General features: G+C 42.7%; 1 protein-coding gene across 2 annotated transcripts in view; it reads right to left on the bottom strand.

Moving 5' to 3' along the window:
• Positions 1-24,467, bottom strand: part of LOC126298160 (alpha-aminoadipic semialdehyde synthase, mitochondrial) — a 237,990-nt gene that overhangs the window by 161,375 nt on the left and 52,148 nt on the right. For both annotated transcript variants that reach the window (XM_049989470.1, XM_049989469.1), the window contains exons 3-5: positions 10,984-11,139; positions 1,959-2,135; positions 156-308 (exon numbers count right to left, since the gene is read on the bottom strand). In XM_049989470.1, coding sequence (XP_049845427.1) covers positions 156-308; positions 1,959-2,135; positions 10,984-11,139 — 486 coding nt within the window. The remainder of the gene's footprint in view (positions 1-155; positions 309-1,958; positions 2,136-10,983; positions 11,140-24,467) is intronic.

Below are 24,467 nucleotides of genomic sequence, written 5' to 3'. Positions count from 1 at the left end.
TCAATTGCCAGAACTTGAGTATTGCGTATACCTTACCCAACGAAGGTAAATAAACAAACGAAGAAGATTCTTGGAATCCTAAAGATGTTTATGAGCGCAACAGCTTACATAGCAAGGAGCAAATGAACAGAATGGGCGATATGCAGCAGACTGACCATGAAGGGCGTGTGGTGTCCGAGCGCGAGCAGCCTTAGGCCCAGCCCGTGCAGGATGTTGACCATGCCCGCCACTCCCGCGTATTTGCCGAACGCCACCACTCGTTGCCCCGACTCGTCCATCAGTCGCTCGTAGTCAATCAGGCGGATGTTCTGTAACGAAACATAAGAAGAAATAGTCCGTTGGTTCCTCCATGACGTTCCAGAGATGTAGATGAAATCCTTGTTCATAAGTAGAAGAGGAAACACTCAAATGAGCACCATCAAAACTGATTCTAGAGAAAGAGATTCAGTCTTAAAACCTCGACTCTTGTGGTACTGAATATAAGACGACGAAATATCAAAATTGTGTAGAATTATCAATTATTTTTAAAAGGTACTTGATAGCTAAAATATTCTGCATAAACAAGCAGAGAATGAAATCGGATACACAACATTACAACAACAAAAATCCGATTGTTTATCCAAAATTAGAAAAATGAAGAAAACAAAATAAACACGTACGACGTAAAGCAATGTAACAGCAGGAAAAAGAAGATCAGGCAGTTAAAAACAGCTGAATAACGTGGTAATTTTACAGTCTCCTGCCCACAGGCAAGAGCATAGGCCCAGCAATATTTTCTCCCGTCTGGCTTTAACCGTTTGAACATAAAACGCTAGTTTAGTTAACGTAAACACATTTCGTAATTTTAGAGTCCAACCTCTGACCCCGGTTTTGAATATGGTGCTGACACATACAGCAACACATTAGTAAATAAGTGTTGTGATGCATGTAAAGAAACATTAGGGGCAGTCAAATGAAAACTTGACAGACGGGAAAAAGTATGAAAACTGTTTATAATTTCAGAAGTAATTTCCATAGTTGTTAACACATTTATCCCTCTGTGAGACTAAACGGTCAGTGGCTTTATTGAAAAATGTTTGCGATTGCTTACTGAGCCACGATTGTACGTGGACTTGCACCTCTTCGTCCGAAGCAAATCGACAGCCACGAATGTCTTCAGGGCTCCAAAAATATGGAAATCGCGTGAGGAGAGATCAGTACTGTATGAAAGATGTGTAAGGGCTACCCAGCAAAACTTCTCAAGCGTGGTGGAAACAATTTTGGCCACATACGGGCTGTCGATTTGCTTCGGGCAAACAGATGCACGCTTGGGCACAATCATGGTTCCGTAAACAACCGCAAACATTTTTCCATGAAGGCACTGACCGTCTTCTCTGACAGTGGGGTAAAAGTGGCAACAGTTATGGCGATTACTTTCAAAATAACAAACGGTTTATTTACTTTTTTTCCATCTCTCTAGTTTTCATTTGACTGTCTGTTATATTATGTTTAGGTGATGGCTGGACATTATGTCTCGTTGCCTAACTAAGCCGAAAATTCTCTTCTAATACGATACTGCATACATGTCCAAAGAAACAATGCATCGTAATTCGGAATAACACAGGCACTGCAATATCGTGTTAATCCTCCGACACGGGTTCAAGCGACTTTCAAGTAAAATATCGCGCCTGTAGTGGAAAACACGTAATGGATGTACAAGTACAGGTTGTACACACATGGTTGATGACATACGGAAGCTTGAGTCTGGCCGTAAGTCGTGATCAGACAGCCCTATGATACGGCGAACGCTCGCAATAAGCGGGAAATACGCGTGTGAGCCCCTGTCCAGCACAAATTTTCATTGTCGTCATTTCATTGAACAGCTAATGCTTGTCCATATTCGCAATTGCGAATACATTTCATGTATTCTTCTCTAAGATCAAAACCAGAAGAGAAACAAGATTTATTACTCTATCTACCTTTTCCAATATGGCGTCGAGCAGAGGCATGTTTGACTCCTGCGCCTTGATTGTGTGAGAAAACAGGCAGTACGTCTTGTTGGGCAGCAGCTGATCAATCGGAACCTGCTTAACGCCGAATATCACGGATGCCTCCGAAATATCTTCTTGAATAACAGCGCCCGCTGATGCATATGCCTGTTTCCATGGAAGAAAAGTATATATTTATTATAATACAAATACTTTTAAGAATAAAATATATTCTAAATATAACACTTGGTTTAAGAATCATGAAAGAAGGTTGTATACATGGAAGAAGCCTGGAGATACTAAAAGGTATCAGATAGATTATATAATGGTAAGACAGAGATTTAGGAACCAGGTTTTAAAATGTAAGACATTTCCAGGGCCAGATGTGGACTCTGACCACAATCTATTGGTTATGACCTGTAGATTAAAACTGAAGAAACTGAAAAAACTGAAAAAAAGGTGGGAATTAAAGGAGATGGGACCTGGATAAACTAAAAGAACCAGAGGTTGTACATAGTTTCAGTGAGAGCATAAGGGAACAATTGACAGGAATGGGGGAAAGAAATACAGTAGAAGAAGAATAGGTAAGTTTGAGGGGTGAAGTAGTGAAGGCAGCAGAGGATCAAGTAGGTAAAAAGATGAGGGCTAGTAGAAATCCTTGGGTAACAGAAGAAATATTGAATTTAATTGATGAAAGGAGAAAATATAAAAATGCAATAAATGAAGCAGACAAAAAGGAATACAAACGTGTCAAAAATGAGATCGACAGGAAGTGCAAACTGGCTAAGCAGGGATGGCTAGAGGACAAATGTAAAGATGTAGAGGCGTATCTCACTAGGGGTAAGATAGATACTGGCTACAGGAGAATTAAAGAGACCTTTGGAGATAAGAGAACCACTTGTATGAACATCAAGAGCTCAGATGAAAACCCAGTTCTAAGCAAAGAAGGGAAAGCAGAAAGGTGGAAGGAGTATATAGAGGGTCTATACAAGGGCGATGTACTTGAGGACAATATTATGGAAATGGAGGAAGATGTAGATGAAGATGAAATGGGAGATACGATACTACGTGAAGAGTTTGACAGAGCACTGAAAGACCTGAGTAGAAACAAGGTCCCGGAGTAGACAACATTCCATTGGAACTACTGACGGCCTTGGGAGAGCCAGTCCTGCCAAATAATTCCAATCCCAAAGAAAGCAGGTGTTGACAGATGTGAAAATTACCGAACAATCAGTTTAACAAGTCACAGCTGCAAAATACTAACACGAATTCTTTACAGACGAATGGAGAAACTAGTAGAAGCCGACCTCGGGAAAGATCAGTTTGGATTCCGTAGAAACACTGGAACACGTGAGGCAATACTGACCTTACGACTTATCTTAGAAGAAAGATTAAGGAAAGGCAAACCTACGTTTCTAGCATTTGTAGACTTAGAGAAAGCTTTTGACAATGTTGACTGGAATACTCTCTTTCAAATTCTAAAGCTGGCAGGGGTAAAATACAGGGAGCGAAAGGTTATTTACAATTTGTACAGAAACCAGGTGGCAGTTATAAGAGTCGAGGGACATGAAAGGGAAGCAGTGGTTGGGAAGGGAGTAAGACAGGGTTGTAGCCTCTCACCGATGTTATTCAATCTGTATATTGAGCAAGCAGTAAATGAAACAAAAGACAAATTCAGAGTAAGTATTAAAATCCATGCAGAAGAAATAAAAACTTTGAGGTTCGCTGATGACATTGTAATTCTGTCAGAGACAGCAAAGGACTTGGAAGAGCAGTTGAATGGAATGGACAGTGTCTTGAGAGGAGTTTATAGGATGAACATCAACAAAAGCAAAACGAGGATAATGGAATGTACTCGAATTAAGTCGGGTGATGCGGAGAGAATTAGATTAGGAAATGAGACACTTAAAGTAGTAAAGGAGTTTTGCAAGAAAACTGATGATGGTCGAAGTAGAGAGGATATAAAATGTAGACTGGCAATGGCAAGGAAAACGTTTCTGAAGAAGAGAAATTTGTTAACATCGAGTATACGATTGAAGTGTCAGGAAGTCTTTTCTGAAAGTATTTGTATGGAGTGTAGCCATGTATGGAAGTGAAACATGGACGATAAATAGTCTGGACAAGAAGAGAATAGAAGCTTTCGAAATGTGGTGCTACAGAAGAATGCTGAAGATTTGATGGGTAGATCACATAACTAATGAGGTAGTATTGAATAGGATTGTGGAGAAGAGAAGTTTGTGGCACAACTTGACCAGAAGAAGGGATCGGTTGGTAGGACATGTTCTGAGGCATCAAGGCATCACCAATTTTGTACTGGAGGGCAGCGTGGAGGGTAAAAATCGTAGAGGGAGACCAAGAGATGAATACACCAAGCATATTCTGAAGGATGTAGGTTGCAGTAGGTACTGGGAGATGAAGAACCTTGCACAGGATAGAGTAGCATGGAGAGCTGCATCAAACCAGTCTCAGGACTGAAGACAAGAACAAAACAACAATGGCAATAAAATGTCAAAATTAGATAACCCATAAAGAAAGTGATTCTTTGTACCGTTTAAGAGCCTATGATTGTCAGTCTCGTCCATCAAAATAAAATATTCTATACCACAAGAATTAAAATTTGCAATCTATGTTTGATGTTTTAATTTGGGTAGCGTTTGTAGTTTCGTTTAAGCACTTCCTCATTTTATTATATTTTGTTTATCATGAAATCGATTGCTTCACCAAGTACCCTTTATGTTAAAATTAACAGCTATCTTACAGTTTCCTTCTTTTACCAAAACGTCAGGCTTGTCTGTGAACGTTAATACTTTTATATTTTCTCCTTGAACTTGTAGTAAAGCTTCGATTTTTTTCCAATTTTCAAATACTTAGTACAATGCAAGTGAAACAGTGTGACTGAAATCAGCAGATGTGTATTTAGTTTTTAATACGTGTTTGGTGCTCTCAGCATCACATCTACATTTGGGTACATGCACATTTTTCTAAATATGCTTCTACATCTTGGTTCTACCATCATCAAGTTTTTATACAACTTATATAATTTCATAATTATGTAATTTTTCTCTGCGTGTCTAAGTACTATGAATAAGACTTAGTTTTCTTATTCCCCCTTTCGTTCACCAAGATGAGGTCACAATAAATTTTTGAAAAGTTTCATCTCTAGGCATGAATTAATTGTCATTCCGTATTGATTCTCTTTTATAGATATTATTCCAGTGAATCAGAGTAACCCCCAAAGCAACAATATAAATCACGGTAAGAAGCAATGTTAAAATGTAACGCTACATCGACGTATGTCTTTCTCCACGTGTACAAGTACCATGAATATATTATATTTTTCATACCACTCATTCCGTTCATTATTATAGAGCTATGTACCTTAAGTACTGCACTTCGCTTCACGTGAAAAATGATAAACATAAATTACAGATTAAAGGTGAAGTGTGATCAGTTAATTCGTTGATATTCCTAAAGAGAGTTCTACAATGCCCAGTGAAATGATGACGTTGGATTAATTATATTTAGTTCATCTAAGGATGACAAGTAATATGCAGAACGCAATGAAAAACTACAAACTAAACTAAAGAATTTATAACTGACAATAATTTTATACTGAAACAATCAGCGGCTAGTATCATGTGAGTTCAAAGAAAAGAAGCAGGATTTGTGGCAGAATACTCGGTTCAAGTGAAAATACAGGATTTAGGATGGACATCATTAAAATAAGGCCGTTTTCGTTGCGGCGTAATCTTTTCACGAAACTTCAATCACCAACTTTCTCCTCCGAATGCGAAAATATTTTGTTCACGCTGACCCACATAGGAATAAATGATCATAATAATAAAATAAGGGAAATCATAGCTCGCACTGAAAAATATAGGTGTTAGTTTTTTTCTCGCGCTGTTGGAGAGTAGAATAATAGAGAATTATTGTAAATGTGGTTCGATGAACCCACTGTCAGGCTCTTAAATGTGATTCGCAGAGTATCCATGTTGATGTAAATGTAGACCTCCACAGCAACATCCTTACAAGCTTTTTTCCTTGAAATATGTTCATCTTTTATATACCAACGTAAACCTGTTTTTAATGATCTTACATCTGGCATTTCGTGGGGATCGAATATTTTTCTTAATTTATGGGCAATTTTGAGCTTGATGTTCTGCAATATATGTTAACGACATAAACTCAATCATAAAAAACCGTTATCTGGGTAGTAATTAAATAAACAACAGTACAGTCAAATGGCGGTGTGCTCGTTTAAAAATTATTGTATGACTGCTGCTCAGCGACATTAAAGGCTGTTAACCCTCATAAACTTTTCGCGCTGGTTCTGACCAACCTGTATATCCTCTGTCATGTCTGTTTATGGAGGAATTATAAAAGATCTCCTCGCATAAAAAGAACGGAAAGCGTCCTCAATAGTGATTCTGACATTTAATAACAGACGTAAATAGAGAGATCTATACGATATATTTTTCAGGGTACTATACACGTCCAAGTGGCTCGTGCAGCATAAAATCTCTTTGTATTGTCTTGCAGTTAGGTAATGTAAATTTTTGATCCAAGATTCTTAATATATAGCTATCAGCGGTTCAGTTTCTCCATGTCACTTGAACAATATCCGCAAAATGTAAATTGCTTCTCTTAAGCGTGTTTATGCACAATGTATGGAACACAGTGGTGGTCATGTTAGCATATATCCGTACCGTTGTGGAAGTAAGCTAAATTCCTACTTGTATTTAATCGTACAAATGGCTTTGGAAAATGTATTCAGTCATATGTTACTCGTTCTCAAAGAGTAGAACTCATTTGTATATCAGATTCTTATATTGAAGATGTCAGTTTTTGAACATGCATACACTCATCCGGGATACAAGTTAACGAAATACAGAGATATGCATAGAATGATATCACCTTCTTTTTCCGTGTTCTGGTCTGTTTTGGCCCCTTTGGGATTTACGCTACAATGAAGATACAGATTTTGAATCTGCTTAGATAACTGGAAACTTTCGGTTTCGGTCTATTATATCGGGATTACGTCAACACACTGTCTCTAGTACGGAACCAGAACGTGGTTTCCAGTCAGTTGTCATACTCGTGCAAAGGAATGGTTCACCAACAGGCACGTACACCTAACTTACGCTAGTCAGTAGCTCACGTAGCATAAAATCAAATATATCTGAACAATATTTTCCAGGTAGCTGGAGTACACTGCTATTCTCTCTTAGAAAGAGGATACAGTAAGTCAGAATTAAAGTACTTCAGTAGTTCACTAACGATCTCGTGAGCGACATGATATTTTTGACGCAACAAGGTTTACAAATTTCGTTACAGGCAGGCCGTTGTGGCCGAGAGGTTCTAGGCGCTTCAGTCTGGAACCTCGCGACCGCTACAGTCGCAGGTTCGAATGCTGCCTCGGGCATGGATATGTGTGATGTCCTTAGGTTAGTTAGGTTTAAGTAGTTTTAAGTTCTAGGGGGCTGATGACCTCAGATGTTAAGTCCCATAGTGCTCAGAGCCATTTGAACCAGTTTCGTTACATGATGACGCCATTTTCGCCAATGCACAACAGAATAGAAAGTAACTGGTGCCGTGAACAGACTGTGGGATGAAAAAAGAAAACCGAATTTCTGGCCGTGAAACGAAAGACTAGTGGTATCGACTGTCTGGAGTGCGAATATATTTATGCACATAAGCTGTGATATATTTCACAGCCATGGTACGCGAATCATGTGGATCATTTTTTCGCTAAATGAGCCCCGACAACGTTGTAAAACGTGGCACTGATTATACGGGTACGATGGAACATGGATACAGACCAATATTCTTAACATCGGTTTGCTGCAGAATTCTTGAACATACTGTATTCTCAGCTGGAATATAATAAATTTCCTTGTTAGAGAAAACTTTCTGTTCACAAATCAGCACGTATTTAAAAAGCATTGCTCTTGTGAAACTCAGCTTGCCCTTTTCACGCACGCTGTCTATGAACCATGCATAAGGGCTACTGACAGATTTCATATTCCTTGATTTCCTTGAAGCATCTGGCACAGTGCCACTTCGCAATGTTAACAAAGGTCCGAGCGTTAGGAATAAGTTCTCAGATATGTGAATGGCTCGGAGCCTTTTTGATTAATAGAACCCAATATATTTTTTCGGAGGGACAGAATATGATAAATGCGCTCTTGTTCTCGACATTCATGAACGATCTGACTGACAGAGTGAGCAGCAGTCTGCAACCGTTGGATGCTGTTGGCGCTGAGGTATACGGGAAATATCGTCATTGTGTGACTGTAGGAGGTTTGGGGATGTCTTGGACAGAATTTCTATTTGTGTAATGAATGTCAGTTTGCTCTAAAGGCAGGAAAAATGTAAGATAATGCAGATGAGTAGGAAAATAAGTCCTGTTATGATGGGATACAGTATTAGTGGTGTGCTGCATGGCAGTTACGTCGATTAAATAATTAGGAGTAATGTTGCAAAGCAAAATGAAATCGAAAGAGCACGTAATTTCGGTAGTAAGGAAGATGAAGGATCGATTTCGGTTTATTGACAGAGTTCTGGGAAACTGTAGCTTATTTATAAAGGAGACAGCGCACTGAACATCTGAGTGACCCATTCTTGAGCGCTGCTCTAGTGTTTGGAATTCTTACCAGGTCCAATTAACGGAAGACCTCGAAGAAACTCAGAGGTGCGTTCCTGGATTTTTTAGCAGTAGGTTCAGTCAACGCACGACTATTATGGAAATGCTCCGTGAATTGAAATGAGAATCCCTGTATGGAAGAAGATGTTCTCTTCGCAAAACACTATTGAGGAAGTTTAGAGAATCGTCATCTGTGACAGACTGCAGAACGATTTCACAGCCACCAACGTACACCGAGCGTAAAAACCCCGAAGACAGCGTAAGAAAAACGACGAAATCTCTATTAGTGGTACAAAATACGTAGGATGGAACTTAAACAGTGGCAACACTGCTGTGGAGACACTATGCAATGGAATCTACTATTGTCGCTGATAGCACACGTTGTTAACATACCTACCTTACCTCCGAGGGAAACAGTCACTTGTGAGCAAGCGGTCTAACGTAACGGTGTCGCTATGTTTCCGAAACAGGAACGATCACGATTGAATTTGCCAGAGGTCGTACAGCACGACAGTGTCATCAAGGTCTTCAAGAGACGCGTGAGGAATCGGCATTGCCTTACAGAATAGTGGCACGTTGGGTAAAAGCCTTCAACGAAGGTCGGAAAACTGTGGCAGACATGTATCGGGCAGGTTGTCCTAGTGTCTCTGAAGAAGAAGTGCATGCTGTTGCCGCGTTAGTGGACAGTGATCGACGCCATACGATTCGTGAGCTCGCCCACTCATCATTTTGCACGATAAGGCGCGGGCGCATACAGCGCAAGCTGTGGGTTCTCTGTTCGGTCGATTGGACTGGGAAGTAATGTACCATCCACCATACTCCCTGGACTTAAGTCGTTGTGACTTTGATTTGATCCCGAAGATGAAGGAACCACTTCGTGGCATTCGCTTCAGAACTGTTCCAGAGATTCGACAGGCTGTAGACCGCTCCATTCGCACCATCAACAGAACAGGTACACTACGCCTTCCACATCGCTGGCAACGGGTTCTACACAACGCTGGTGACTACTTTGAAGGACAGTAAAAGGGCAAACATGTAACTCTTTTGTATCGCTTGTGAATAAATAGTTGCCACTATTTAAGTTACAACCCTCGTACCATCCGCCATGCACCTTGTGGCGACTTTCGGAATATGTAGATATAGATGTCGACGTTTAGGCCGGCATTGCCTGTAGGTGGTATTAGCTATTGTGATGTCCAGCCTCCTGCATTCAGAACGTCAGTACGCTGTGGGATGCACACATATAACAGTGCAGGATGCACAACGGTTCTCTATAATGTAGACCAGCAACAGTCTGTGGTATTGCCTCCCCTTGATTGACAAGCACAATCTCGAGGTCAACGATGGTCTGTGCCTATCGCAAACGGGTACGTCATATCAGCAGTGGTACGTATTTTGTCAGGATATATTGTTTTAGTGCACAGTGTAAGGGCTGTAATCACTGTGTCCAGACTAAGCGCCTGCAACTCTCGCTTCCCGCGAAGCAGATCGGTACAGCGGGCCCCTGACCGAGTAGGGGCCAGCCTGGCCGGTCGTCCCGGAAACACAGACGTTTCCCAGAGACTACCAGGAGGCGTCCACGGCGCCGCAAGAGGTCGCTACAGCCGCGGACCTCTTTCCCTCCGCTCGACACGTGACTGCAAATAGAGCCAGCCATGCCCATGCGCCAAGCAGTATTTAGGCTGGCGCAGGAGCCTGGAGAGGCGGTTCACGCCGAGCGAGCCCACTGGTGTCGTCGTAGCCGCCGCGTTATCGTCCACCGCCGCCAGCGTACCGGAGCCATCCTCGCAGGGCCTCTACTCGTCCTCGGACTCAGGTGATGGCAACGTGGACTCTGCGCCGCTCTTCACGAGACGCCCGGGGATTGGTTTGGTGAAGTTGTATGGTTACTACAGACAGTCTATGTTTGGAAGAATCTCTGATTTAGTTATTGGTAGGCTTGGAGGATCAGCCCTACCTCACGAATATTGTTTTGTAAATTTTGAAGAAAGGCTTTAGTTTAAATAAAAACGCTATAACTCACACTCTGAGATTTTCCTATCCGCGGACGGCGGATATATTAGTAATCCTTAGTCCACTAGCCCAATCATGGGGGGTCGAGTATTATTTTCCTGAATCACAACTCAGTCGTGAACTGGACGCCACTCTAATTACGGTGGGTAAGCCACCACAGTTGCTGAGTATCGCAATGCATTTGTGTCAAGCCTGGTTTACACCAATGCGAACACATGTGAATCAGGATCAGTGTACGATCATTCTCTCTAAAGTAAACTGTGGGGCAGCACGAGTGCACAGCGTAATGGCTTTCGGTATAGGCTAGAAATGAAAAGACATGGAAAATATGGATAAATTGTGCAATGAGAAACATGATACCTGCATAGGGTAGGCGCGCCGATTTGACGGCTGCACGATGACTTTGACGCCGGCGCGAACCAGGCGTCGGACGTTGGTGGGCGCCAGCGGAGCACGTCGTTCCCATACTGACTGGTCCTCCCGCCGGATTGCTATCACCTTGCCGCGGACCGTCTTCTGTAACAATGTACATACTACTGTAAGCGACACATCAGACACTACAGAGCAAGGTTCACAGTGGCGTTTAACAACAGAAATTATACACAGGTTCCAGAGGCAACTCTCTCTCTCCACACACACACACACACAAATGAAATGACCGTATGGCATTGACGGCCGGGAGTCCCCACCTGCTGAAGTTCGGCCGCCGTGCTGCAAGACTTTTCAGCTGACGCCGCATTGGGTGTCTTGTGTGTCAGTGATGATGAGATGATGATGAGGACAATATAACACCCAGTCCCTGAGCAAAAAAAACCCCTAACCCACCAGAAAATCGATCCCGGACCCTCTGCATGACAGCCAGATGGCTTGAGCCCTCAGATAATTACACACGCATACTGTGCATTGAAATATTTATGTATAATGATAAATTGTCTTGTGAATCGGTATGTGAATACTCTACACGTCCAGTCAAGATCATCTTGTTTTATAACTCAACGTAGCCATCAAGTACACTATGTCATTTGCCACAACACTACAACACCTAACCGAAATCCTCTCCTATTAATTCCAGGCTCCTGCCTTTCAAGACGCAGTCCCGGCGCCTGAAGCAAAGGCAAATCACAACAGCTCGTTCGTACGTGGTATTGCATACCCTACGCGCTGCAGGCGCAGTGGTGCGTTGCACAAATAAATATAAATACGAGGGGCGTTAAAAGTCCGTGCAAAGTCCGAGAGATGGCACCACCGGCTCGTATCGAGGTCATGTTTAGTTATTAGCATTTTTGGAAAGAGCGCACACCAAGCCATGTTGGTCTATTTGTTTGTGTTTGGCATTCGTGTGAATCAAGGAAGTCGAGTGATTGTCAAAAAATGGACGAAAAAGAATTTCGTGTGGTGGTTAAACATTACTTTAGGAAAGGCAAAACGCCTCAGGAGACTAGAGAGAAGCTTCATAAACATTATGGTGACTCTGCACCTTCGATTAGAACAGTTTATAAGCGGTTTCAAATTTTTCGGAGTAGCCATATGGGCACAAGTGATGCTGAACGTTCTGGACGCCCTGTGGAGGTTACGACTCCAGAAATCATTGATAAAATCCATGATATGGCGATGGATGACAGAAGAGTTAAGGTGCATGTCGTTGCTAGTGTTGTGGGCATCTCGAATGAACTGGTACATAATATTTAGCATAAATATTTAGACATGAGAAAGCTATCCGCAAAATGGGTTCCGCGATTGCTCACGCTTGACCAAAAACGGAATCGTGTGAAATGTTGCAAGGATGGTTTGCAGCTGTTCAGGAAGAATCCGCAGGACTTTAAGCGTCGTTTCGTCACTGTGGCTGAAACATGGATACATTACTATACTCCTGAGACCAAACAACAATCTAAACAATGGGTTACCAAGGGAGACTCTGCACCAAAAAAGGCGAAGACCAATCTTTCGGCCGGAAAGGTTATGGTGGTTGTCTTTCGGGATTCACAAGGGATAATCCTCATCGACTATCTGGAAAAGGGTAAAACTATTACAGGTACATATTATTCATCGTTATTGGACCGTTTGAAAACCGAGCTGCAAGAAAAACGCCGGCGATTGGACAGCAAATAGTCCTTTTCCAACACGACAATGCACCAGCACACCCCTCAGCAGTTGTGGTACCAAAATTAATGGAAATAGGATTCCAACTCGTTTCACATCCCCCCTATTATCAAGAATTGGCTCCCTCAGACTACTATTTCTTCCTCAATTTGAAGAAATGACTGGCAGGACAAATATTTTATTCAAGTGAGGAGGTCATTGCAGCAACTGATAGCTATTTTGCAGACTTGGACAATTCCTATTATTCGTAATGGATCAACAAACTAGAACAGCGTTGGACGAAGTGTATAAGTCTAAAAGGAGACTATGACGAAAAATAAAAAAGGTTTACCCTAAACACATAAATAGTTTTCATTTTTGCACGGACTTCTCAAACACTCCTTGTACACTGCCTGAAAAAGAAATGAGAAGCGCCTAGAAGATATGCCCGAGCGGCAAGGGCCGGTGGATTAGTGTCGAGGCCTGGTATGCCTGCCAGCCTGTGGATGGTTTTTAAGGCGGTTTTCCATCTATCTCGGCGAATGCGGGCTGGTCCCCTTATTCCGCCTCAGTTATAAGTCGGTGATTGCTGAACAGACACCATCTCCACGTACGCATACGCCATAATTACTCAACCACGCCAACATTTGGGGTTACATTCGTCTCATATGAGACATTCCGAAGGGGGGGAAGGGGTCTGGGGGCCGAACCGCACAATAACCTTGGGTTCGGTGTGGGGCGGCGGTGGGGTGTGTGGACTGCTGTGGCCTATTGTGGGGTTGTGAACCACTGAGGGCTACGGTGGCACAAAGCCTCTCGATCGTTTCTATGTCCCCGGTTTAAATACTCAATACAATACGCCTAGGAGAGATGGTCAGATTACACACACACACACACACACACACACACACACACCATTGGCGGTTATCTAAATGATTAAAATTCCATTTCGCTGTGAGAGGTAGAACGGCCCCGAAGTTTATTAGTTTTGTTCGTGTTAACTGTTGTTTCCAGGCGTAATAGGACAGAAAAATGGTGTGATAAGCGTCAGTGTTGAGTGATCACTGCGAAGAAAACGGAGAAGTTGCTTACTCGTATGAGACAGTGTTACCAGCAGCTGACACAGTTTGAAAGGGACCTCATTATGGGTCTCAATTTGACCAGATGGTCGAATCGTGCAAAATCCAGATCTGTGGTGCATGCAGGTGTGACAGTGGCCCGATGTTGGACTGTATAGGAACATGAGAGCAGGCATACTTATTGTCAAGGTTCCGACCGACAATGTCTGACCACCGCAAGGGAGGGTCGCCGTATTGAGCGCCAAGCACATCTTAACGTCCTCACACCTTAGTCTCCCATCCAAGAACAAGTACTGGACTCCTTGAAACATTCTGTACCATTGGTCGGAGACTAACAGCAACTGGCCTGCGGAACTACGTCCCACGCGTACACTACTGTTAACACCACTACACAAACGATTTGTTAGGTTGGTGCAGTAATTTGGAAGGATGGACTGCTGATGACTGACGTTGCATTGTGTTTAGCGGTTACTAGCTGTTCTGCACTACCCCTGATAACCATTGTCAGTGAGTATGGCAGCGACGTGGTTTGAGGCAACTTTCTTCCAATGTTTTGTAGACGCACAACGGATCGGGTATGACTCGAGGTCACGGCTGATACTGACTGAATGAATTCTGACGACACAACAATACGTCTCTGACATCCTGCATCCTAAGTTCTCATACGACAGTATCGGCTGCCATTTTCCGACAGGAAAATACTCGTCCACACATGGCAAGTATCTCTATGATCTATGTGTGTGATGTTGAGGCATTCCCACTACCAGCAAGAACCCCAGATCTGTCCCCGATGGAACATGTGTGGGGCCAACTCTGACGTCAAATCCGACCCGGTGCCATTGTCTAGGATATCTAGGGCCTGTTACAACAATTGTAGGCCAGCTTGCCTCAGGAGAGGTACAATGGTTTTATCAAGCCTTTCCCAATCGGATCAGTGCGTCCGACCAGGCTGGAGGGGGTGCAACGCCATCCTAACAAGTGGGTTCATATTGCCACGTCCTATTTAAATTCGGATCAACATTGTAATCACTGAAAGAACATCACTTATTATCTCAACCAGCGAAGTTTCATTTCGTTTCCTCCTCCCGTTCTACATGCTTTTTTTTTTTTCGCGCAGAGCAGTTTTCGCCAGATAACAAATCTTCACGTGGCATACAACTTTAATCTCACTGTTATCTGACTTCAACAAAAACATTTTCCTGGCAAAGAGATGTCTGTGTGCTTGCTCTGCTTCTACTTTCGCTAACTGTGTGTTATTGTCAATTGAGAGGTACCTTACCATCTTTTCCTGCCACAGTAATTATTCGCCTTCAAGGTTGTTGGAGACACGACTATTGTTCCATCCCGGCAATGCTCGTCAGTCACAGGGTCTAATGTATACAGTTTTTGATCAACAACTTTTACACAATATGTAAACTTATAGATGAAAAGACCACTGTAAAGCACACGAATGTAGGATCACATCTGACTGCAAATATGATTTTGCGCAATGCTTGTCAGCCTCTGCTGATGATGTAATAATGACAGCATTGGACGCTAATGTTATTGGGCGTAACAGTCTGTGTGTGGTAAATTTATGTTGGTAGTGGCTACTGGAATAGATAACGTAGAGAAACAGGATTTAGTGCTAGTAATTTGTACGCTCTCCGTAATACACATACTGTGGGTAAAGTGACCACAGACGTATATATATATATATATATATATATATATATATATATATATATATATATATATATTAATAACTATTGAAGAAATAAATGAAATATAGCATTATTTAAAATTTAACGCTGTACAATTTTAATGTTTTCATTGGTCGCATTAAGTATCAGATGACCATCTTCCATAATAAATATAATATATGAGATGATGACTGTGTATGAGTATGAGTAGAATTTATCCAGCTCTGTCGGTTTGCTCGTTGAAAAACTGCCCGCCGTGAAAAGATATGAAAAGTGACATAGCCTGTTAATAGTTTGAGATCTGTAACTAAGTGAGCAAGTTGGCGTAACGGGACTCACATGTGAGAGGATCCGGCTCAAACCCATGCTCTTTTATGCAGGTTTACGTTTTTCTGCTACTCTGCAAAATCAATTCAGGCTTTTGCTGAGCCGGCTGTTTCAATAGGCCACGATGCCACATAATTAATGGAAACATTGAAGTTAAAAGCCAACAACTTATGTACTAATTGCAGTAAACAGTATCGTTAAGCTAACGGAACTCTTGGATCTCATCTGAGAAGAGTTTGAGCTGCCCAAAAGATGATGCCAGTAAATGAAAACGTAAGTTAGCGGCCAAGAAATTTAGCAGTTTTGTGTAGTGCAGCTAGTTATGAAATTAAGTTCTCAATATCATTAAAAAACCTTTTCGGAAGAGAAACATAGCCAGCTGTGTATGTGCAGTGGCGTAAAAACATTTTCATGATTACATATAGGGAAATTACCATCATGTTCTTTTTATCAGCACAATCATTTTGAGAAGTTATTCGTTAATTTAGACGACAAAGAAAGTTTGTTTCTAACTATCGTAAGTTTTTTACCGAAAAATGTGCAATTGAAATGTCATTTTGATATAACGAGAAATCTTTTCGCTGTATATAGAATATTCGATCTACACTCCTGGAAATGGAAAAAAGAACACATTGACACCGGTGTGTCAGACCCACCATACTTGCTCCGGACACTGCGAGAGGGCTGTACAAGCAATGATCACACGCACGGCACAGCGGACACACCAGGAACCGCAGTGTTGGACGTCGAATGGCGCTAGCTGCGCAGCATTTGTGCACCGCCGCCGTCAGTGTCAGCCAGTTTGCCGTGGCATACGGAGCTCCATCGCAGTCTTTAACACTGGTAGCATGCCGCGACAGCGTGGACGTGAACCGTATGTGCAGTTGACGGACTTTGAGCGAGGGCGTATAGTGGGCATGCGGGAGGCCGGGTGGACGTACCGCCGAATTGCTCAACGCGTGGGGCGTGAGGTCTCCACAGTACATCGATTTTGTCGCCAGTGGTCGGCGGAAGGTGCACGTGCCCGTCGACCTGCGACCGGACCGCAGCGACGCACGGATGCACGCCAAGACCGTAGGATCCTACGCAGTGCCGTAGGGGACCGCACCGCCACTTCCCAGCAAATTAGGGACACTGTTGCTCTTGGGGTATCGGCGAGGACCATTCGCAACCGTCTCCATGAAGCTGGGCTACGGTCCCGCACACCGTTAGGCCGTCTTCTGCTCACGCCCCAACATCGTGCAGCCCGCCTCCAGTGGTGTCGCGACAGGCGTGAATGGAGGGACGAATGGAGACATGTCGTCTTCAGCGATGAGAATCGCTTCTGCCTTGGTGCCAATGATGGTCGTATGCGTGTTTGGCGCCGTGCAGGTGAGTGCCACAATCAGGACTGCATACGACCGAGGCACACAGGGCCAACACCCGGCATCATGGTGTGGGGAGCGATCTCCTACACTGGCCGTACACCTCTGGTGATCGTCGAGGGGACACTGAATAGTGCACGGTACATCCAAACCGTCATCGAACCCATCGTTCTACCATTCCTAGATCGGCAAGGGAACTTGCTGTTCCAACAGGACAATGCACGTCCGCATGTATCCCGTGCCACTCAACGTGCTCTGGAAGGTGTAAGTCAACTACCCTGGCCAGCAAGATCTCCGGATCTGTCCCCCATTGAGCATGTTTGGGACTGGATGAAGCGTCGTCTCACGTGGTCTGCACGTCCAGCACGAACGCTGGTCCAACTGAGGCGCCAGGTGGAAATGGCATGGCAAGGCGTTCCACAGGACTACATCCAGCATCTCTACGATCGTCTCCATGGGAGAATAGCAGCCTGCATTGCTGCGAAAGGTGGATATACACTGTACTAGTGCCGACATTGTGCATGCTCTGTTGCCTGTGTCTATGTGCCTGTGGTTCTGTCAGTGTGATCATGTGATGTATCTGACCCCAGGAATGTGTCAATAAAGTTTCCCCTTCCTGGGACAATGAATTCACGGTGTTCTTATTTCAATTTCCAGGAGTGTAGATCCTATGAAATCCATTTGAGGCGCTATTACACAACCTCATTCAAACTCAGTGAGATGTTGATAATGGCGTCTTTGTCGCCTTAAAGGCATTCTTGACTAACATCAACTCACCATGTCCGATCTCAAAGGTAACTAATACTCACGACCGTCACAGCGTGTATTTAAAGCAAACGTGATTTGGATCCTCATGTGGTGCTACTAGCGCCACTCTTATGCGACTGGCACGAAATTCTAACAGACATCATCTTTCAGATGTAGAAGCACAGCTACCAACTTCCGCTTATGTCGCACAACTCCTTCTTGGTGCTGGGATTTTTTCCGTCAGTGTATATCAATGTAAAAATTTGACATTATTTACACAAGCAATCGACATTTCCAATATGTCGATATATCATTGCCATATCTATATGTAGATGAATATTCAAATTTGTTGCTTTGCCACAAATATGAACTAGGAGATGAGCCCTCAAGCAGCCCTGTGTATACGCCTGTTTTCGCCTTGGAAGGCGGGAGGATCCGCAGCCTACTCATCATGAAGATAAAGACAGTACAACACTTCGTCGCCGAGCTGTTGAAAGAAACACCCTGCTTCTTGTTCATGCTAACTTGAGTGAGTGGCCAAGTCGTGGTACGAGACCGGTCCACAAGATACGTCTCTATTTTTTAATTTTTTTATGAAGTTCCCTGGGACGACGCGATCTAAAGCTGCTTGGTGATGGAACGAGGCGGTACGTAGTTTACGGAAGGGCGATCAGAAAAAATGTAAATAAATGTAACTTAAAAATTAATAAATAAAAGAGAATAATAAGAGCGCGTATCAATAAACAGCACAGAACAGAGAAAAAAGGTTCTCAATTACTGTTAGGCACTCCTGTTTAAAAAAAAAAGGAGTGTGCCATAAAGAAGTTCTTCAAGTTAGGTTTGAAGACTGAAGGTTTGCCAGTCAAATTTTTCAGATCTGCTGCTGCGTTCACTGAATGAATATTACAGTTTCTTCTAAGTGAATCAACACTTCACACAACTAATCCCTTGATGAAGTTTGTATACAAGGATGGCAGAGTTAGAATTCCGAGAACCATGATAAACGGTCTAAGCGAAGTTCGCAATCTGAAACCGCAGATCCTACCACCTTTTTCTGGGCTAAGAATATTCTTGGTTGCCCCAAAATATGATACCGTAGGAGATAACAGAGAGAAAGTACGTAAAATATACTGAGGTGACAAAAGTCATGGGATAGCGCTATGCACAGATACAGATGGCGGTACTATCGCGTACACTATGTATAAAAGGGGATTGCAGTGACGGAGCTGTCATTTGTTGTGGTTTAGCTGAAGAGGCTTCCTGCGTGATTATGAGCGCACGATGAGAATTAACAGACTTTGTATGAGGAATGGGAGTTGGAGCTAGGCGCATGGGCCATTAAGTTTCGGATATCGTTAGGTAATTCAATCTTCCGAGATCCACAGTGTCAAGAGTGTGCTGAGAATACCAAATTTCAGATATTACGTCTCACCATCGACGACGACAGTGGCGTTTGCGTAGAGTAGTCAGTGCTAAGAGACAAGCAACGTCGAGTGAAATAGGCGCAGAAATCGATGTGGGACGTACGACGAACTTGTGTGTTACCACTGTGCGGCGAAATCTTGAGTTAATCGGCTATGGCAGCAGACGACTTACGCGACTGCCTTTGGTACCAGCGCAACTTCGTCACCAGCGCCTCTCCTGGGGTTCTGATCATATCGGTTGGGCTCTAGACGACTGGAAAGCTGTGTCCTGGCCAGACGAGTCCCGATTCCACTTGGTAAGAGAGGATGGGAGGGTTCGAGTGTTGCGCAGACCACACGATGCTATGGACCCAAGTTGTCAACAAGGCACTGTGCACCCTGGTGGTGGTTCCATAATGGTGTGGGCTGCGTTGCCATGGAATGGACTGGGTCTTCTGGTCCAACTGACCCGATCAGTGACTGGAAATGGTTAATTTCGGCTACTTGGAGACCATTCGCAGCCATTCATGGGCTTGATACTCCCAAAAATGGATTTTTTACAGGTAACAATTCGCCATCTCACCAGGCCTGAATTGTTCATGATTAGTTTGGAGAACATTGTGGACAATTCGACGGAATGATCTGGCCACCCATCGAATATTTATAAGACATAGTCGAGAGGTCAGTTTATGCACAAAATCCTGCACCGACAACAATTTCGCAATTATGGACCGCCATAGAGGCAGTGTGGCTCATTATTTCTGCAGGGGACGTCCAGCGACTTGTTGAGTCTATGCCACGTCGGGTTGTTACACTACGCCGGGCAAAAGAAGGTGCAATACGATATTAGGAGGTATCCCATTACTTTTGTCACCTCAGTATAAACTAGATGTAACGTTTCAGTGTCAGAGACAGCGGAGATTAATCTTACATGGGTTGTAGTAGCAAAAGCTCGTGCAGAAGATCTATAATGTGATACTTCCAAGAAATATTTCCATCTGCCCTCAATTCTAATAATTAAAAATGTATGATGTATTACTGTGTTAATTGTTAAATGATAAAGGCCTTTAGAATGTAAAATGGAACCAGAAATTTACTTCGACCCATCCTATCATTACTGTGTCAACATATACACTACTGACCATTAAAATTGCTACACCACGAAGATGACGTGCTACAGACGCGAGATTTAACCGACAGGAAGAAGATGCTATGATATGCAAATGATTAGCTTTTCAGACCATTCACACAACGTTGGCGAAGGTGGCGACACCTACAACGTGCTGACATGAGGAAAGTTTCCAACCGATTTCTCATACACAAACAGCAGTTGACCGGCGTCGCCTGGTGAAACGTTGTTGTGATGCCTCGTGTAAGGAGGAGAAATGCGTACCATCACGTTTCCGACTTTGATAAAGGTCGGATTGTAGCCTGTCTCGATTGCGGTTTATCGTATCGAGACATTGCTGCTCGCGTTGTTAGAGATCCAATGACTGTTAGCAGAATGTGGAGTGAGTTCAGGAGGGTAATACGGAACGCCGTGCTGGATTCCAACGGCCTCGTATCACTAGCAGTCGAGATGACAGGCATCTTATCCGCATGGCTGTAACTGATCTTGCAGCCACGTCTTGATCCCCGAGTCAACAGATGGGGACGTTTGCAAGACAACAACCATCTGCACGAACAGTTCGATGACGTTTGCAGCACCATGGACTACCATCTCGGAAACCATGCCTGCGGTTACCCTTGATGCTGCAGCACAGACAGGAGCGCCTGCAATGGTGTACTCAACAACGAACCTGGGTGCACGAATGGCAAAACTTCATTTTTTCGAATGAATCCAGGTTCTGTTTACAGCATCATGATGGTCCCATCCGTGTTTGGCGACATCGCGGTGAACGCACATTGGAAGTGTGTATTCGTCATCGCCATACTGGCCTATCACCCGGCGTGATGGTATAGGGTGCCATTGGTTACACGTCTCGGTCACCTCTTGTTCGCATTGACGGCATTTTGAACAGTGGACGTTATATTTCAGATGTGTTACGACCCGTGGCCACACCCTTCATTCGATCCATGCGAAACTCTACATTTCAGCAGGATAATGCACGACCGCATGTTGGTGGCCCTGTACGGGCCTTTCTGGATACAGAAAATGTTCGACTGCTGGCATGGCCAGCACATTCTCCAGATCTCACCAACTGAAAACGTCTGGTCAATGGTGGGCGAGCAACTGGCTCGTCACAATACGCCAGTCACTACTCTTGATGATCTGTGGTATCGGGTTGAAGCTGCATGGGCAGCTGTACTTGTACACCCCATCCAAGTTCTGTTTGACTCAATGCCCAGGCGTATCAAGGCCGTTATTACGGCCAGTGATGGTTGTTCTGGGTACTGATTTCTCGGGATCTATGCACCTAAACTGAGTTAAAATGTAATCGCATGTCAGTTCTAGTATAATATATTTGTCCAATGAAAACCCGTTTATCATCTGCATTTCTTCTTGGTGTCGCAATTTTAATGGCCAGTACCAGTAGTGTAATTCACACCTATGTTGGAAAACTTAATCCCATCAGCTGATGCCATCAGTTTGTTGAGGGGTAAGAATTCGGTATCCTGTCCCTGAAGCTTTCTCTTTCGTACTTCCACGAGATAACAAGACTTTTACTTAAATTTGATAGTGATGAAGTTTACTATTGAAATGCGTAAATAAGTCATATGATGGCGCTTTTTGTCACACATCCATTACACGTCTTATTGCCGGGTGCTTGTTAATTAATCTGCTATATAAACTGTTAATTATCCCTTTTCACAGTTACTGTTTTTCCCACTGAAAACAATGCGAACATTTAAAGCTTCAGGTTCATAAATTAGTTTGACAAATGGCAAAACTGCTTCACACGGAAGTAAAGTCAGTGTTAAGAAGTTCTGATAAGCCATGAGATTTTGTACAGATGTCGCTAGTTTCACGCAGTGAAATATTTGCGTTGACCTAGCTAATGGTATTAATTCATTAAAATAAGCTTCCTTGCAACACCATAGTCAATTAGCTGTTCCACGCAGGATGTCTGATGGAAAACCAAGATAGTATTTCTCTTACTGCTTCCCTTTGCGATGTGTGATTGTAGAGAAAGACGTGCAGCTGATAATGGTTTTGTAATGAGATTCAGAAAATGATTAAATATGAGTAACTTCTTCATTTTTGCAGAACAGCTATGCACTGTTGCTTAAAACGTAAAATTTGTTTCTACATTATATTATCAGAAGATGGAACTCGCCAGTAACTTTCCTCTAACACGGAGAGGTCCCCAACTGTGAGATCGACTTTTTGAAACGATCTACACGGTGGTGTAGGCTAAGATCCTAGCCATCACACCCTGCAGCCATTCACCCTAATGGGCTCTCGTTTGCGAGCAATCGACGAAAAAAATTCGGAATTTTATGTGATGCTCAATAATGATAAAAAAATTATTAGCTTCTGATTTGGTTGCACGGTGTAACGGATAGGGGAAAGCTTTCGCATGCAGAAGGTCGTGGGCTCGAATCTGCTTTGCATTATTTTATTTTTAAATCTGTATCTAAATGACTTTGATCATTATTTTTATTCAGTTCATTGGTTTAAATGCGTTTTTTTTATAATTCTGTTCCTTTATTACACCATTTTAATCGTCGTATGAATTTTTTCATTGTTTGTATTTTGCTGTATATCTTTCTTTTTGCGATCGGAATTTTTGTGAATGTGAATATAATTATATTTCTGTATTATTATACATAAATATTTGAAATTTCCTATCTATCAGCTAAAAAACGAAAGATAAATCTATTTATCTTGACTATGTAAAGGTGTCAAACATGTATTTTTCGTTAGAAGAAGTGTAATTTCTTATGGTAATCGTCATATAGACCATAGCCTAAATTCCTATTGCACTATGAAAAAAATAGCGCAGGTGAAAATTTAAATGAAAGAAGTGATTATAAGTAAAATGAGATTCAAGCAAAATGAATACAAGCAATGTCAGCAGTAACATAGACGAAAAAACAGGATGATGAAACGAAAGAAATTGAATCAAAATTAATACATGAAATTAATTAAAATCACATAAATAAAGATTTCAAACGGAAAAAGAATGATAGGAAGAAAAATGAGAGCAAATGAAGAAGTTGACATGATCACTACAATGATGTGACAAAGGAATAGAAATAAAAAATTACATTTAAACCAATTAATTCCATGAAAACGATAATCAAATTTCAATTCGCTAAAAATTTAGAAATAGAAAAAAATTATCATACTAGCCTAGATGTGTAACTACAACCTTCTGCACAAAAAGGCTTTACCCTATCGATTACACCATACAAACATTTACTATCGTAATACTTTTTTAATAATACTGAGAGTCATGCAAAATTCCGATTGTGTTCGTCAATTACTCGCAAACGAGGGCCCACTAGGGTTAATGATAGCAGTGCAAGATACCGGGCATCTGAACCTACATCACTGTATTAATAGTTTCAAAAAATCGATCCCAATGCTGGGTACCTCTCGTTGTAAGATATATAACCATAGATGGAGACAAGTAATCGGAAACCGCCGACTCAAATTTATTTGTTTATTTATTTTGAAGCCAGCTATCGTGTTCCTTACACTGAGCAGATACAATTCTCAGATGGCAAGATAGGTAAGTGCATTTTATCGTACATTTTTCCGTTTATGATCTTAACGCAGCTATCTAACTATAACTACGCTTTATTTTGTTTTTTGTTTTTTTTTGTGCGCCACTATGAAATGGAAATACACTCCTATCATAGGAATAGTGTCTCCTACATATTTCAATGTTGGCCACTTCTACACTATCCAGCCACATTAATGTGACTAGCTATCAAAAGCCTAAATAACCACCTTTTGCAGCACGGACTGCTACGAAACGTGCAGGAAGACAGTCAGTGAGGTTCTGGGAGGTACCAACAGGAATGTGGAGCCATGGCGACTCCAGTGCTGTGGCCAGCTGTGCTTTTCTCGGTTGAGGGTCCATACCGGGAATAGCCCGATCGAAGTGGTCACACAAATTTTCGACTGGACTTTAATTCGGGAATTTTGTCGCCAGATGAGCACGGTAAACTCATCCTGTTGCTCTTAGAACCACTCATGTAAACTGCGCACCG

The sequence above is a fragment of the Schistocerca gregaria genome, chromosome X (genome assembly GCF_023897955.1).
Source record: "Schistocerca gregaria isolate iqSchGreg1 chromosome X, iqSchGreg1.2, whole genome shotgun sequence".
Classification (NCBI taxonomy): Eukaryota; Metazoa; Arthropoda; class Insecta; order Orthoptera; family Acrididae; genus Schistocerca; species Schistocerca gregaria.
Note: the sequence above shows the minus strand (reverse complement) of the source record. Positions and strands in the feature narration are given on the sequence as shown.